Source organism: Staurois parvus, unplaced genomic scaffold, assembly GCF_062004578.1.
Source record: "Staurois parvus isolate SC_StPar_1 unplaced genomic scaffold, SC_StPar_1.0 ptg000264l, whole genome shotgun sequence".
Taxonomy (NCBI): Eukaryota; Metazoa; Chordata; class Amphibia; order Anura; family Ranidae; genus Staurois; species Staurois parvus.
In genome coordinates, this window is record NW_028318060.1 from 5,949,558 (window position 1) to 5,966,207 (window position 16,650).

Consider the following 16,650-nt stretch of genomic DNA (forward strand, 5'->3'; position numbering starts at 1 on the left):
AACACTTTAACTGCAGCAGGATCACATTAATTCCTTCTCCTGGGAATTCTTCTATAGGGAGAGCAGTCACTTGATGGCGTCACCGGGTGGCTCCGCCCCCTGTGGCTACACATTCCGCCCCATGACATCATAGGGGACGAGGGTCACCTGGCCGCTCAAATAAGGGTCTGGAATGGATTTTGTGGGGAAGAGGCCCTTATCCCCCCCTGGCAAAGTACCCTCACATGTTGAGGGCATGTGGCCTGGTATAATTCGGGGAGAGGAGACGAGTGAGTGGCCTGCAGGGGCTGCATGCTTGGATAAGGGTCTGGCAATGGGGTTCCCCTTAAAATCCATATCAGACTGAAGGCCCTGGTATGAATAAGAGAACCCCCATGCTCTGTTTTTTTTGTGGAGGGGGTCATATGCTGGCTGTTATGTTTACATTGTAACATCAGTGGGGATGACTCTTCGCTGCTGACCGAGACCCAGGAAAGTTTCACAAAAAAAATATAAACACAAGGGGGGAAAATGCATTAGAACGCATCAAAAATGCATCAGAACAGTGCCTGCAGAAGCACATATGGATTGCAAAAGTGTGGTGTGAACAACCCTAAAAACAAACCAAAAAAAATCATCTCTCATAACACATCATACACATACATCTCTGGGTACAGGCAAATTCAGTTCAGATTACATACACAGCGAACCAAAAGATCTGCAAAATCTAGCTAATCTGCATTTCTTAATGCGATTTTGAATTTAGAAGAAAGTAGTGGACAAAGTACAGTTTTTCAGAATTACAAGTACTGTTTTACCTTTTAAAATAGTTGAAAAGGCTGAAGGTTTTTTTTCCTTCATCTGTTTTATGCATGAAGGTTAAAAAAAAATACACCTTCTTTGTGTTGCTCCCCCAGCCCTCCTAATACTCACATGAGCCCCCTCTCAATCCAGAAATGTGCACGGGAGCCTCGGCTGTGCCAGATCTCTCCCTCATTGGCTGAGACACAGCAGCGGGAGCCATTTGCTCCCACTGTTGCCAATCACTGCCAGTGAGGAGAGAGCGGGGTGAGCCCCAGTCCTTTGTCTTATAGACAGTTGTGCTCTGGGGCAAGCACGCACCAGTGCCCCCATTGCAACTTGCTTGCTTGTTATTGGAGGCACTGGTCAAGGGGGAGGAGCCAGGAGCGGCGGTGGGGGACCCGAGAAGATTAGGATTGTGGCTGCTCTGTGCAAAACCATTACAGAGAGCTGGTACATAGGACATGTTTGTTATTAAAAAAAAAAACTTTAAAAGCAGAATGTGCTGTGTTTTATATTGTTAGTTGCTTAGTTACAGCGCTGAGCAAACCTTTTAGCGCTATATAAATACTGTGTAATAATAATAGTTGGTGTGTATTTTAATACTTTGCATGTATTGAAATAATCTATTTACCGTAACTACACAGCTTCATAGCTCTTTGTAGAAATTCATAGTACTTCACTAGCCATAGAGCTGTGCCGTGCACTGATGCTGACCAGAAGAACATCAGACCATGTGCTTCCCTATTAGGGAAATGAGAATTCTGTTGATTTTTACAGTTTCCTTTTTTTGTCCCTGTTTAGATTTTATCAGCTTCGAGCTTCCATGAAAATTCCTCCCCGTATTCCACACAAAATTGAAGCAAGCCTTTTGCGTGTCACAGGTACGTGATTCACAAGGTCAGCATTATTAAATGGTGTGTTAATGTTAGATGCAGTTTTTATCCTGGCAGTAATTCAGAAGGGGGAAGTATTAAAACATATGACATTACTTCTTTAAAGGCTACTTTCACCTATTTTGTTCACTTTTTTTTTTTTTCTAAATTCCAGTTCCCCTATGTACCAATATAGCATTAATGTACTTCTTTTGCAGGAATACAAAAGCTTTCCATTTATTCTACACACCCTTACCTCCAGTGTCCACATGGCTGTATAAAAACTTCTCCATTACTTGTCTGCTGCTTCCTGGACAGATTTTAGGTCATGACACAGGAAGGAGTTGACCAGCTGACCTCATTAGCACACCCCCTGCATCATCTACCCTACCTACCACCCACTTTCAGGTGCTATCAATCAGTGATCACTGTTCTCACTAAATACACAGGCATCACTTTTTTTTTTCTACCTTAACTTTCATCTTGCATAGATCATTCATTTGACAGAGTGTGTTGTCGATCAGATAACAGCTTCTGTGGATAACTGTAGTATTGAAAACAGGAGAAGTGGGTTCTGTAAGGTTCACCATACACTATATAATCTGATTGTACAATTTTCTTTAGATCTACCATCAACTATGTAGTGCAAGGGTCTCCCTGATTGGATACAGAGTGAATGGGTAGATCATATTGCATAGTCTGTTGCCATCTTCATACAAGTACATAGGAGGGAGATGGAGCCACTCAGCTGTCAAGCCCCGTTCACATCTCTGCATAGCGGGAACTCACGTTCCTGCATGCGCTTTTTTTTTTTTTTTTTTTTGGATGGGCTGCCCTACATGCAACAATCACTTCCCTTTGATTACAATGGGCTGCAGTACATATGGCACATGGGACATTTTGGCATGTTGTGGATTTGTGCATTTTGTACTGTGCTACATTTGCCATTCCTTTTTTCACATGGCAAAATGTTTGTTTGCTTCTGTGTTTAGTGTGCCATTTACTGTTAATAGCACCAAAAGCTTAACTAGTTAATTTTAGGTGGCCATACATATACGGGCAGGCCCTTGACCTACATAGTTGATGGTAGATCTAAAGGAGATTGTACAATCAGATTGTACATTGTATGGTGACCGTTACAGAACACACTTCTCCTGTTTTCAGTACTACAGCTTCATCCACATACTCTGCCAAATGAATGTTCTATGTAAGATGAAAGTTGAGGTAGAAAAAAAAAAAAAATCAATGCCTGAGTATTTAGCGAAAACAGTGATCACTGATTGATGGCATTTCATTTAAAAACAGAAGTGGGTGGTAGGTAGGAGTGTAGATGATGCAGAGTGTGTGCTAATGAGGTCAGCTGGTCAACTCTTACTGTGTCATAACCTAAAATCTCTGCAGGAAATAAGGCAGAAGTAATGGAGAAGTTTTTTTATACAGCCATGTAGACCCTGGAGGTATGAGTGTGTAGAATAAATGGAAAGCTAATTTATTTATGCAAAAGAAGTACATTAATGCTATATTGGTACACAGGGGAGCTGGAATTCGGAAAAAAAATGGAGAACAAAGCCTTTAAGTATCTGTCAGACCACTTAATGTACCAGCAAATTGTGAATGATCTTCTAAAATATTTTTTTTTTTAGTCCGTGAAAGTAATTTCCCATGGTAGCTGTGCTCCTTGTCAAGCTTTTGATCTGTTTTGATCTTGTAAGGATTATGCAAACAAAACAAAAAAAAAGCATAATGGAAAAACAAATATGCCAGATGATCAGTTCAGTTTAATTATTTTTTTTAAGTGCCTATAGTATTTAGGGGAAATATACTATATTATCGTGTGTGCGATGTGATTTGCTGTCCATCTGTACTGAAAACTCGATGCTTTCTTTGCATACAGTCAGGGGAATTCAAAACGCTAACATGTTGGTAACATAACTGAATCGTGTGGCAAATTCAAGTCATTCCAAAGAACTTGTAGCTGTGGAAAACCGCTATCGGACTAAATAGAGGCTACGTATCTGCCCCCTGCCATACGCTGTCAATCAAAAGTAAATGGACCTCATGAGGGACTAGTCTCTCAGGTTCTCTATTAGGGTGTGCCCACCCCTGTTCAAAACTCCTCAGCCTTGAATTTGTCAATGTGACAGGAGTGAGTGCACTGAGTAAGGAGTCCAGTCCAGTGTCCAGTGTGAACACTCTGACCTCCGTGCAGATGCGGACAGTCTCATGTACCTGTCTGTGACAATTACATGAATCAGGAGTAAACACCAACACTTTCAATGCTGTACACTTACAGAATTCTAAAGGGTATCTATGAATTTCCTTGTCTCCTCCTAAGCCTGGTGGAAAGCGTAACAGCATCCGCAACTGCAAGCTGAGTGCTGAGATCATCCTAACAAATAAGTCATCACGATCTGCAGTGAGGATACAATATGTCAGTAGTAGTATTGCCTTGTAAAAGTAAGGTGTGGAAGGCGTAGCTCAGCTCATTTGTCAAAAAGACAGTAAAACAGGGATCTTGATCAATTAATTTTAGCTGTCTGACCTGTTGCTTCTGCTGCAATGCTATTTTCTCTCTGGCATATAATCTGTTTGTTGTTAACAAAAAGTCTTCTCCTGTTTTCATGCCAGTGGCCCTAAGGGTAGGCCTCAATCAGTAATAGCACAGCTGTCACTGCATGGGATAACCGAGAGAGTTGTACACACAGAGACCCCACCACTATCCATACAGAAAGTAATATAAGCCTCTGGCAACTGCCTTTTCTATGTTTCGACAAGTAGCAATGCTTTTATATTTAATTGAAGAGAGGTCGACCAGTACATGATCCTACACACAATACTCTAATTTTAGAACTTGCACTTGCTGTAAAAGAGTAGGCATGTGAAGCAGTAAATCCCAGAAATAGTATGGACATCAGTAACATATGGCAGACATTCATGGTTTGGCCATTGTTGAGGGTGAATGATGCTGGCCTTGTTCAGGATTTCTCAGAGCCTGAGGCACATATCTTGTAAAAGTATGAATGCTAAACATCCAGCTAACCCTAGGCAGCTGCATTCTTTGGACTTCCAACTCAATGAAGCATGAAAATGATATTCAAGATGATGTCTGCATTCTGTTCTTTAATGAAAACACAACCTATCGTTTGTCTGTTGAATTCTGCACTTTGCATATGCTGATTTAATCTATCCTAACAGTTTCTACTTGGACTATGGAAGATGATATAAAGATTAGGTTTTAATTACAGAACATTTTATAGGCATTGTGAACATCAGCTTCCCATCTATCCATCAATTGTCTTTATCCAATCATCTTTTGAGCATCTTTATGTTTATAGGAAATATGTTTGTTTTTTGTTTTTTTTAAATATAAGTAAAAGAGATCAGTTTGCTCTTTTACAAGCATACATTGTATGTTTGTTTTTTTTAATGCTTTATGTGTGTGTTTGTTTATATAGTACATATACATTTTTATTTTTTTTTATAGCTGTGTATTTTCAAGATTTTGCATTGTGCGGTGCTACACTATCTTTGTACCTTACTGCATCAGCTGACTCCAATTCACACCAATTGACACCAACTCCTCCCTTTTTTAAAGGACTATTTTATCTCAAATTTGTGCTGTTGCTCTTATCGATCTTCCTTTGGAAATGCTGGTTACCTGGCTGTTTGTGGTTAATCCCATGGCTTCTATAATTTTTTCCTGGCTGTTTCTGGCCTCAATACTTTGTCACTAACCTGGAATAAGTATGCACATCAGGAGTTCTGGCTTTAGTAGTTCCAGGTCAATAACTCCTCATAAACTATTTGGGTCAAAGACAGCCAGATACAGTATTTTCAGAAGAAGACCTGTAAAGCATTCTTCATATTTTCTTAGTACAGATAACAAAATACCGAAACAGTAAGCATTTAAAAAGTGATAGTTATCAAAAATTGGCATAGGATAAATGCTGCAATGACAACTCAAAATATGTACATTCTACAATATACATTATACTTTCTCTAAAATATGAGATTGATTTCATACAGTTGCCCAGTGTTTCAAATTCTCTAATATGCAGAATGATTAGGGCTACATGTATTTGTCCAGTGAACACTGTAAAAGTCAGATTGTTTGGTTTTTTTTGTTTTTGTTTTTTTGATCATTTCTAACTAGCAAATTAAAAAAAAATCACCACCTAAACATTTGTAGTGTTTAGATCTAAACGCTCTGATTATAAATTGTGTATATTTTACATACCGTATATGCTGAATGTGAGCTCAGTTCATTCTGGGATCGTTGTAGAGAACTAATGTCATTTGCATAATATGAATTTGTCCTCTTTTTACAGGTACATAATGCTTCTGTTTCCTCCCTATTTAACTTGTCACAGACTGCCTTTAATGTACATTAAAACTGTATTCAAAATAAATGTCTTGCTTTAGTATAAGTGGAATATTTTCCTGAACAAAATCTGTAATATGGCTCTTAGCAACCAATCTGATTTTTGATCCAACATTTACACTGGCAAAATTAGTGTGTGTGTTTATGGGAGAAGGTACATTGACAGACATCCATATTTACACATATAGACTTGCTTAGTAGTGCCGTACAATAACTGTTACTTTGTGAGATTATCAACATTAATAAGTGGCCAACCATGATTGCAAGAAAAATGTAAAGAACGTGTGCAGCTTACTTTAGGCTACGTGATGGTATAAAACCCTGAGTCTTTTAGGAATTGTCACCTCTACCTTTTCACTATAAAGGTGTTCATAGGAAGAATCAGGCAATGTAGAAAATTGTGCCTAAAGCGCTGAGAAAGCATTAAAGAGCAGGTGGTGTGTCTGCATGTGATATGTAACGAGCATATATGGCAATAAAACCACTCAAATACAAATATCTAATATAATAATCTGTGCTAATACATCATGAACAAAATGAGAATAAAGTGACCTAATTAGTGCATATAAATTAATTCATGTAAACACATACTCAGTGAGAGTGCAAATATTGGTGCTAAAAAAAAACAAATACATTAAGTGATATTTATTGTGGCATTTATATATAGGGATTGCCAAGAAATTCCCTAAACATCTCTGTGGTGCTTGAAAGGTGCATCAAATCCAAATGGAGATGAATAACAACTGCACACATGCCACTCCCCTGTGATTATAAATCTGCTTACTGGAGGATTATGACCCCCTGCAAACAGTGATCTTAAAAGCTGTTAGCTTTTAAGAGCTCCAGAAATGTCATAGATGGCATGGAAACTCCTCCAGGTATTTCCGATTAGTAGCTGTGCCCTGGAGGGGAGCTCTTCCCTTCTTTTGCTTTGTATGTGCTACTGTTGTTGCATCTGAGTGAGAAGTCTTTGGAGGCTGGTGGAGGAGCTTGTGTAACTGCTCTGGATTTGGAGAGCAGGACTCTCTACGGAGAAGCTGGCTTTACTAATCTGGAGTACCTGTATATATTGTGTGTATTGATCATAAACTTGTTTTACAGTTTAGAATTAACCCTCTTCTGCACTCACCCTTTGACCCTCTGATGAAATTGATGTCTTCACTTCATTTAAAGCAGTTCTTCAGTCACCTTTTGAAAAATTAAGTCAGCAGCTGCAAAAACTATAGCTGCTGATGCTTAGACACTCGCCTGTCTCAGGATCCAGTGCTGTCATCACCTAGCAGGTTTCTTCACCGGGCTTTGGTCCCCGGTGCAAGCATATTAAGTGTGGTCAGCCGGCTGTGACTGCTTGCAGCTTCACAGCTGGCTGCTCACTGCACTTGCACAAGCCACACTGCACTATTTGGGTGGCCTGGAGGTGAAGGAGGGGGGAAGAATTTTTGTTTGGAATGACGTGGTAATCCAACCTGTCAAAACCAGGTACCCACTCCTCCCCCATAAAAAAAATATGTGCCAAATGTGAAGGAGAAGGGGAGGGGATGAGGAGGGGGGTTATGAGGAAGAAATGAACTGCTCCTTTTGGGTGAAGTTCAGCTTTAAGTCTCCTCTATTCGCAGTGATTTTTTTTTTTTTTAAGTGAAATTTTTGTCTTGTGATTTTTTTTTTTTTTCCCCCTTTTAGGTGATGATCTAGCCTTTCCAGCTTCGGTGCAAGATACTGTAGTCTGCAGTAAAATATTTCAAATATTATACAAAAATGAGGAGGTTGCAGTTAATGATGTAATGAATTTTAAAATCAAGATGCTCCTGGATGAAAGGAAGGTAATGGTATTACACATTAACAATTCCATTAGTCATTCAATGTAACTACCAATATTTATGTCATTATTTTCTTTATTTACAGATTGAGGAAACATTAAATGAGATGGTGTTTCAACTTTCCATTGACCTGCATTTTACAGACACTGATTATTCGTAAGTAAAAGAAAATGCCAAATTTGCATGCAATATATTTACCAGACCACACTGTAGGATAATCTACATGCATGTACATGTAAATTGCCCATTTTTCCTTATGTTTTCAGCAGGAACAAATTTCTGTCTTTGAGATGTTAATAACTAAACTTGACACCACAGGTCCACTTACATTGGTTACCTATCCTCATCTTTCCTTAATTATTTTAAGGCTTTTGTTCCACTGTCCCTTTTTAATTTGTCACTGAGGGTTTATGCCTCCAGTCTTAAATGTAGCTGAACAGGGCATCCTCTAGCAGTGAGACTCCACCAGGAGTACCCACATTGTTTTTTCCCATAGAGATTCCACCCTGAGCACACATTGGTCCTCCGGTAGTCATCTCATGGCACAGTCTCCAGTTTCTCTCCAGAGACTCTTCACTGTGTATTACCTATACCCCTATTACACAAATTACATAACCACTTCACCTCTGACACCTGTTTACCCCTATGGACCAGAGCCATTTTTAAATTTCTGATTTGGACCTGTTTGTTCTTTGATAAATTTGTTATTACTTAAGATAGCAAGGTAATACATACATACACAGCTCAAAAAAATTAAAGGGACACTTTTTAATCAGAGTATAGCATAAAGTCAATGAAACTCCTGGGATATAGATCTGGTCAGTTAAATAGCAGAGGGGGTTGTTAATCAATTTCGGCTGGTTTGGCGTTAATGAAATTAACAATAGCTGCACTAGATGGGCAACAATGAGACGGCCCCCAAAACCGGAATGGTTTTACAGGTGGAGGCCACTGACATTTTTTCCCTACTCACCTTTTCTAACTGTTTTTCACTAGTTTTGCATTTGGCTAGGGCCAGTGTCACTACTGATAGCATGAGGCGATACCTGGACCCTTCAGAGGTTGCAGAGGCAGTCCAACTCCTCCAGAATGGCACATCAATACATGCCATTGCCAGAAGTTTTGCTGTGTCTCCCAGCATAGTCTCAAGAGCATGGAGGAGATTCCAGGAGACAGGAAGCTACACTAGGAGAGCTGGACAGAGCCATAGAAGGTCCTTAACTTATCAGCAGGACCGGTATCTGCTCCATTGTGCAGGGAGGAACAGGATGAGCACTGCCAGAGCCCCACAAAATGACATTCAGCAGGCCACTGGTGTGAATGTCTCTGACCAGACAATCAGAAACAGACTTCATGAGGGTGGCCTGAGGGCCCGACATCCTCTAGTGGGCCCTGTGCTCACTGCCCGGCAGCATAGAGCTCCATTGGCATTTGCCATTGAACACCAGAATTGACAGGTCCGCCACTGCTGCCCTGTGCTTTTCACAGATGAGAGCAGGTTCACCTTGAGCACATGTGACAGATATGAAAGAGTCTGGAGAAGCCATGGAGAACATTATGCTGCCTGTAACATTGTTCAGCATGACCGTGTTAGTGGTGCGTCAGTGATGGTCTGGGGAGGCATTTCCATGGAGGGATGAACAGACCTCTACAGACTAGACAATGACACCCTGACTGCCATTAGGTATTGGGATAAAATCCTTGGACCCACTGTCAGACCCTACACTGGTGCAGTAGGTCCTGGGTTCCTCCTGGTGCCGACAATGCCCGACCTCATGTGGCAAGGGTATGCAGGCACTCCTGAAGGATGAATGGCCCCCAAGTTCGCCTGACCTAAATCCAATAAAACACCTCTGGGATATCCTGTTTTGATCCATCTGACGCCTCAAGGTTGCACCTCAGACTGTCCAGGAGCTCAGTGATGCCCTGGTCCAGATCTGGGAGGAAATACCCAAGGACACCACCCGTCATCTCAGCAGCATGCCCCAACATTGTCAGGCATGCATACAAGCACGTGGGGGCCCTGCAAATTACTGAGTACCATTTTGAGTTGCTGCAATGAAGTTTCAGCAAAATGGACTAGCCTGCTGCATCATTTTTTTCACTTTGATTTTCAAGGTGTCTTTGAATTCAGTCCTCTATAGGTTGATCATTTTCATTTCCATCAAACGATGGGGCATCCTTAGGTTCCTAACACATTACCCAGTCCATATCAGTAGAGATATCCAGCATGATATTTTTCCTCATTGAGATGTGATGTGTTTTCAAAGTATTCCTTTAATTTTTGGGAGACAAACAAAGTTTTCATTTTGTGATATTGTCTTGCAACAATGATTTTTTTTCAAGCACTGTTAGTTTAGTGGTACTGCAGATAAGTGCACATTTTATTTTGTAATTTTGTCCTGTTTTAAATTACACAAAAATGATTATTCTGGTACATATTACAAAGTTATTTACAAATGAAAGTTTTTTTTTTTTTATTTTGTGCTTTTTAAAATGTGAAATGTATAAATATATATGTGAAAGGTGTAAAAATATTAACAAACAAACAAAATTTAAATATTAAAGGTTAATAAAATAGAAAATAACGATGATTAGGGTAAACTAAGTTTTAATAAAGGGTTAAACAGTTTTTATTTATCTTTTAAACTTTTTTTTTTTTAAAACTTGTCAGGTTGCTTTACTGACAGCTGCAGATTGAAGTTTATCCCTATGATCTGCAGATGAATAAACAGAATAACTTACAAATAACAATATGTTACATTGTATTTTTCTGTAGCATCTGAGCAAGTGTTCTTTATAAATACTGTTGGGCTGCTTTTTTTTCTTGACAGCTGATGCTAGCGATCTTTTCTGTGTACAGTCATGCTGACTTTGATTAATTAAAGCTTACATAGTTGTTTATTGGGGGAAGGGGGGTCCTGGGGTCCTGTCAAACAGGCAGAGAGACTGGATGTGCTACACACATCCTATGTACAATGATGACCTACACATACCAAAAGTCTGCAAGCACGGTCTGTGTCCTCCCAACAAACCCAGACACAATTTGGGGACTTATCACTCAGGAAACAGTCTTAGCCGCACCCCTCTTCAGAATGAATGTTTCTCTAATTGTGATAGAGGGCAGGATGATTGACTGCATGTAAAAGTCTGTGGTGCAGTTGTACAGTGGATATAAAAAGGTTTTACAGCCCAGCAAGCCAACTTGTTGGTTTATGTGGTCATCTAAGTTTGAAGTTTTTTCCTTTCTCTATTGCCTTCAAGTCATGGAATTACATTTCTCCTACAGTACCCTTTACAATGTATTCATTCGATTTGTGACTTTTTTTTAATTCCCCTTCTCTTTTTCAGACCAAATGACCTGAACGCCTTGCAACTAATTAGTAGTCGAAATTTAAAGTTGCACTTTAACCTACATAGAGGCCTTCATCACCACATTAATTTAATGTTTGATTACTTTCACCTCTCAGTCATATCTGTTGTAGTTCATGGTTCTTTGGTTGCTTTGCATCAACCGCTCATCAGGTAATTTTTTTTTCTTGTTAATCGGAGAAATACATTTGTTGGAATTTTTAGCTTGTCGTGTTCCTATGATCTAAAGCCCTGAAACAAAGATGGTTAGGGCTTGCACTAGAGAAAATGAATGATTTTCAGTTGTGTTTACATACTCCCAAAGAATAAATCACTTCTAAAGGGATGCAGACCCTGTCACTCTCATTAGAACCCTGCAGCAGCCAATCGATAAGGAAAAAAAATTGCTCACATTCACTTTGCACATGGACACAAACAAACAACTATTTGTTCAGAATAACAAAAGGTAAGAATCTGCAACAAAGTTATAGTCCCTTCAATGTACATAGATCACTCAGGGGGATTGTTTTTTTCTTAAAGTGGAGTTACTCATTAAGTTATTAAAAATTACCTTTCCTTTTCAATCTGAAGCGTAGTCGTTTTCTGTAAAACTCAATGCAGTATGGCAACCTGGAGGCCTTCTCTATACAGTTGGTGTACAGATGCTTTCAAATATCATTTCCTTCTTGTGTGATTTGCTCACCGATAAAAGTCAGATTTTAGGACTCCCAACAATAAAAATGTAAGTTTTGGTAAGATACTCCCCAAGGGTTAATCACTTCTAAAGGGATGCCAACACTGCAGCTTTCCTCATTAGAACACAAAGAGCATCAACTGAATAATATTAAATCAGTCACTCCTAGGTCAGGCATGATATGTGCAAGATATGAGTGCCAGAGGGTATGGTGGGTGTACATTATATAAAGAAGAGTGTGAAGAAAGCAGCAGTATGTTAGAATGTTCCTGTTGAAATTTCAAACACAATTATATAACAATATCAGAAAGTTCTATCTAAAGTTCTACACCGTTCTATCTGTTGTAAATGTGACTCTGTTTAAAATAAATGTTTCCAAATATATATTTGGAGTCAGGTTATCATCTAGCCCTTTTTCTCCTTGAAAAATGTTGTTCTTTCAAAGTTGAGCACAGTATGATAAATATTCTACAGCGGGGGTCAGCAACCTGTAGATCACGATCAGGTAACTGGTGGATCACGGTCAGGGCCTGCTGTTCCACCATCCCTGAGCATCAGACAGAGTGCAATGCAGAGGGACTACTTGTAAAGTCAGAACTGTAATAGGGAGCAAGAACCACATAAGCTGATGCCTCCTCGATATTGCTGGCTCCTGTCCCTTTCGAAGTGATACCAACTGCACTCTTTTATCCCAGCTAGTGGTCTCCAGAGTGGTGCCAGCAGCAGGAAAGAAGAGGCCTTCAGTTTAGTGTGAAGCAATACACTGGGTATAATAACATAGGGCTGTTTCCACACTGATGCGCTGAGGTTTACTCACACCACAGGTGCAGTGCAATGTACCTGCAGCATTCCTGCGAGTTTACTGTGCTTAGCCATAGACGTCTATTATATCCTGAGGGTTTGGTGCACTTTCTGAAGGTACACGAAAACTCCTAAATGAAGGGGATAAAACAGGCAGTGTTGCTTTCTCATCACCTGCTTTATCCCCTTGGACTCTGCATAAGCATGCAGTTGCAGGGCTCTTACAGAGTGTCTCCTTTTACTTGTGCAAGTTGCAATTTGCAGGTGGTAGCGCCCACCAAAAACAGGGGGTTTAATTCCAGCCATGTGTACACCTTTGGCTGCTGCCTTAGCAGCTAAAGGGGATATGGATTTGGGGCAGTAAAACTGCGACTCAACTGCAGGGTTTTAACACCCCCAACTTTACTTGTGAACGAGCCCTAAGGGTGCCGCTGCCGAATTCAGCTCATTCACAAGTACAGCAGGCACTGCTGCTCCTCTAAAAAGAGATCTGAGCCTGACAGGTGGTGAGGAGGCAATATGTTGCCTACTCTCCACCTGATGTAACCCATGGTTGCCGCACTATGCACGCAATTGCGACATGGTAGTTGGCAATTAGAGGTTTAAATCAGGTGTGAAGAGGCGACACAGCACTACACTGTACTCGGTGATCTTTGACTTCTGCCATATTGTTCACGTAGATCTCCACCTCTTTAAGGTTGCCTACCCCTGTTCCTACAGGTTGTGAGTTGGTCATTGGTTCTGGCCATCTAAATATTATCAACTTAATAATCTTGTTGTTAGGATAGGCAGTTGCATTGTTAAAGATGTTCATGGATTGCTTCAGCTTACTTTAGCAGGTAATTAGTTTCTCTAAGTTCTTTCATGTTGTGACCTTACTGTTCTAAACATGATATTAAATTCTTACTGTTTTGCTTCTATCAGCTTTCACCGTGCAATGAAGAATACCTGGTTGAACAGAAATGCTCCCACCCAGAATAAAGAATCTTCAATCCCCACCCTGGAAAGTGTAGTGTTTGGCAGTAACTACACTAAGCAGCTGTCTGCAGATGTAAGAACCAGATAAAACTTATTACTTTGTGCAACTGATCACAGCATTTGTAAAGCAGCTCATAGACGAGTCATTTTTTTTTTCATTTAACCAGTAGGTTTGAATGAAAAAAAAAAAGACTGCCCTCCCAAAAAGACTAAATTCCCCCCATCCCCACACTCAATGTCTTTCTACCCTAGAGTGACAACACTAACCATATTTTATCTATGGCGGAGTAGTGTTGTCACCTTAGGTTGCGCTCCCTATTTAAACAAACACCTTTTCGTTTCCTTATTTCTATAACACAGGAGCAGGTTTCTGTAGTTCACAGAAAAGAACTGAGAAGGCTGAAAATATTGTTTAATATTTCCGTTCAGTACACAGGACTGTATTTCTGTATTTGACAAAACTATATTTGTCCTGAAAAAAAGTAAATTCATGCAGCCACCAAGATCTAAGGACTAGTAAGCTGCAATATACTATATTTTTGTTCATGGGTTTAGATATACTTTAACAACTTCAATACCAGGCACTTTTACCCCCTTCCTGCCCAGGTCAATTTTCAGCTTTCAGCACTGTCACACTTTGACAATTGCGCGGTCATATAACATTGTATCCATAAAAACATTTTATAATTTTTTTTAGCACATAGAGCTTTCTTTTGGTGGTATTTAATCACCTCTGGGTTTTTTATTTTTTGCTAAATAAACAAAAAGAAAAACCTGCATTTTTCTTTGTTTCTATTTTAAAATTTTGCAAAAAAAATAACCTTTCTTCATAAATTTAGGTCAAAATGTATTCTACTACATTTCTGATGCACTGACGGCCAATCTCATTTCTTGAAGCCTGAAAATGCCAAGATAGTACAAATATCCCCCAAATGACCCATTTTTTGGAAAATAGACAGTCCAAAGTATTTAGTGCATGGTGAGTTTTTTGAAGTTGTAATTTTTTGCAAAATGAAGAAATTTATAAAAAAAATTATTCACAATTTTGTTACATATTTTTTTTTTTTCAACACACTGTGACTAGAGCAATACAATGCTACCATAGTAACATTGTACTACTCTGGGCAAGTGATCAGGATTTTTCTTTTACACATTATGATTGCTAATACCAGTGTTATTTCATTGATATTAGCAACCACCATTGATATTAGCAACCGCTTCCCGACCACCCTATAGCAGATATACTGCTACAGGGCGGCACGAGTGCGCAGAATCGTATGTGTTTATATACGTGATTTTGCATTTCTGGGTAGGGAAGCGTGCACCCTACCCACGCCATCATTCACGGCCATTGTTGTCAGTCACCCGCTCTTGGTTGTTGATTACTCGCCGGCGCCCAGTGATTGCAGAGCGGGAGGAGAACTGTATGTAAATAATACAGTTCTTCTCGCTGTCAGCTCCTGTACACTGCTTTGAATGAGAAGTGTGATTACAGTGAAGCACACACACACAGAGCTTACAGTGAAATGGCACACAGTTAACCCTTTGATTGCCCCACATGTTAACCCCTTCCTGCCCAGTGGCTTAGTACAGTGTCAGTGCTTCTTTTTTTTTCAGCACTAATCACTATTGGTGTCACTGGGGATGTCAGAATGCCTGTCGCAGTCCCGATATTAGTTGCTGATCGCCACCATTACTAGTAAAAATAAAAATTGCAGCATCTATACCGCCATTTGCAAACACTATAACTTTCACATAAACCAATTAATTTATATGGATTTGGATTTTTTTAGCAAAAACATGTAGCAGAATACATTTTGGCCTAACTTTATTAAAGTTTTTTCACTGGACAGGTTTAGAAGCAAAACGTCAAAAATATTGTTTTTTTCTCAAAATTGTCTGTCTTTATTTTTTTTATAGCACAAACAATAAAAAACGCACAGGCGATCAAATACCACCGAAAGAGAGCTCAATTTGTGTGGAAAAAAGGACATAAACGTCATTTGGGTGCAGCATTCCATGACCGCGCAATTGTCAGATAAAGTAATGCAGCGCCGTAACGCAAAAATGGCCTGGCCAGGAAGGGGGGGTAAATCCTCAGGAGGGCAAGTGGTTAATGAAACTGATTAATTCTGTCTTTTGTTGTGATTAGCTGTGATTGAGCAAAGCTCATCACATGGTACAGATGAGCTGTGATTGGCTCTGTCTGTACCATGTGACCGGAGTAACTAATCACAGCTAACAACACAATTGTATACAATGGACGGCATGAAAGGAAGCCATCCATTGTATGCAATTGTCATGTGATCTGCTGTGATTGGTCACAGCGGTCACATGACACTGGTAGCGAGCCAGTGTAGTGATCTGTCATCAGCTGTGTCCCGTGGACACAGCCGGTGACAGATTGCACGGCCACATGAGCGGCACTTTCTGACAGGATGTCTTAAGACGTCCACTCAGAAGGAAGTGTGTCCCGCCCGGCTTTCAATCTGCTGTAGCCACCCACTGCTATCTGCTTCCCATTGTCTACATTACATTCTTTGGCAGCTTTTCCCAGCTTTCCTCATAACTTTCTCTGGAAGCTCTCACCACAATGTCTACAGTAGGTTGGCACCAGAACCCATCAAATCTGAGCGTGTTCACATAAATCTCCCCCCCCTCTCAGTATTTGAGCACTAAACTCTCTTCAATGCCTTGTGTTTTCACTTTCTTAAATCTGAGCCCTCTGGCTGGGGCATGGGCATCGCTTTTGTGTTTCAGTATGGCATCCCCCATTCTCCACAATATTTTCCTGCATATGGTTTTCTCTGAACACTGCACCACTGTCTCCTGGTTGTCATAGTAAAGACAAACTGTCATATAGATATTGCTCCTTTCTTCCCTCCACACTTAACATAATCAGCTAACTCTCCTGGAATAAGCAAGTATCCAGTGAAGTATCAAGACACCTGTGCTGTGTGCATGGTCCAAATG

The 16,650-nt window shown here is 40.1% G+C and overlaps 1 protein-coding gene across 5 annotated transcripts in view; it reads left to right on the plus strand.

Annotated features, from left to right (window-relative positions):
- Window positions 1-16,650, plus strand: part of FAM135A (family with sequence similarity 135 member A) — a 164,082-nt gene that overhangs the window by 88,543 nt on the left and 58,889 nt on the right. For all 5 annotated transcript variants that reach the window (XM_089681334.1, XM_089681333.1, XM_089681332.1 and 2 more), the window contains 5 exons: window positions 1,585-1,664; window positions 7,717-7,856; window positions 7,939-8,009; window positions 11,205-11,378; window positions 13,624-13,750. In XM_089681334.1, the coding sequence (XP_089537460.1) occupies window positions 1,585-1,664; window positions 7,717-7,856; window positions 7,939-8,009; window positions 11,205-11,378; window positions 13,624-13,750 (592 nt within the window). The remainder of the gene's footprint in view (window positions 1-1,584; window positions 1,665-7,716; window positions 7,857-7,938; window positions 8,010-11,204; window positions 11,379-13,623; window positions 13,751-16,650) is intronic.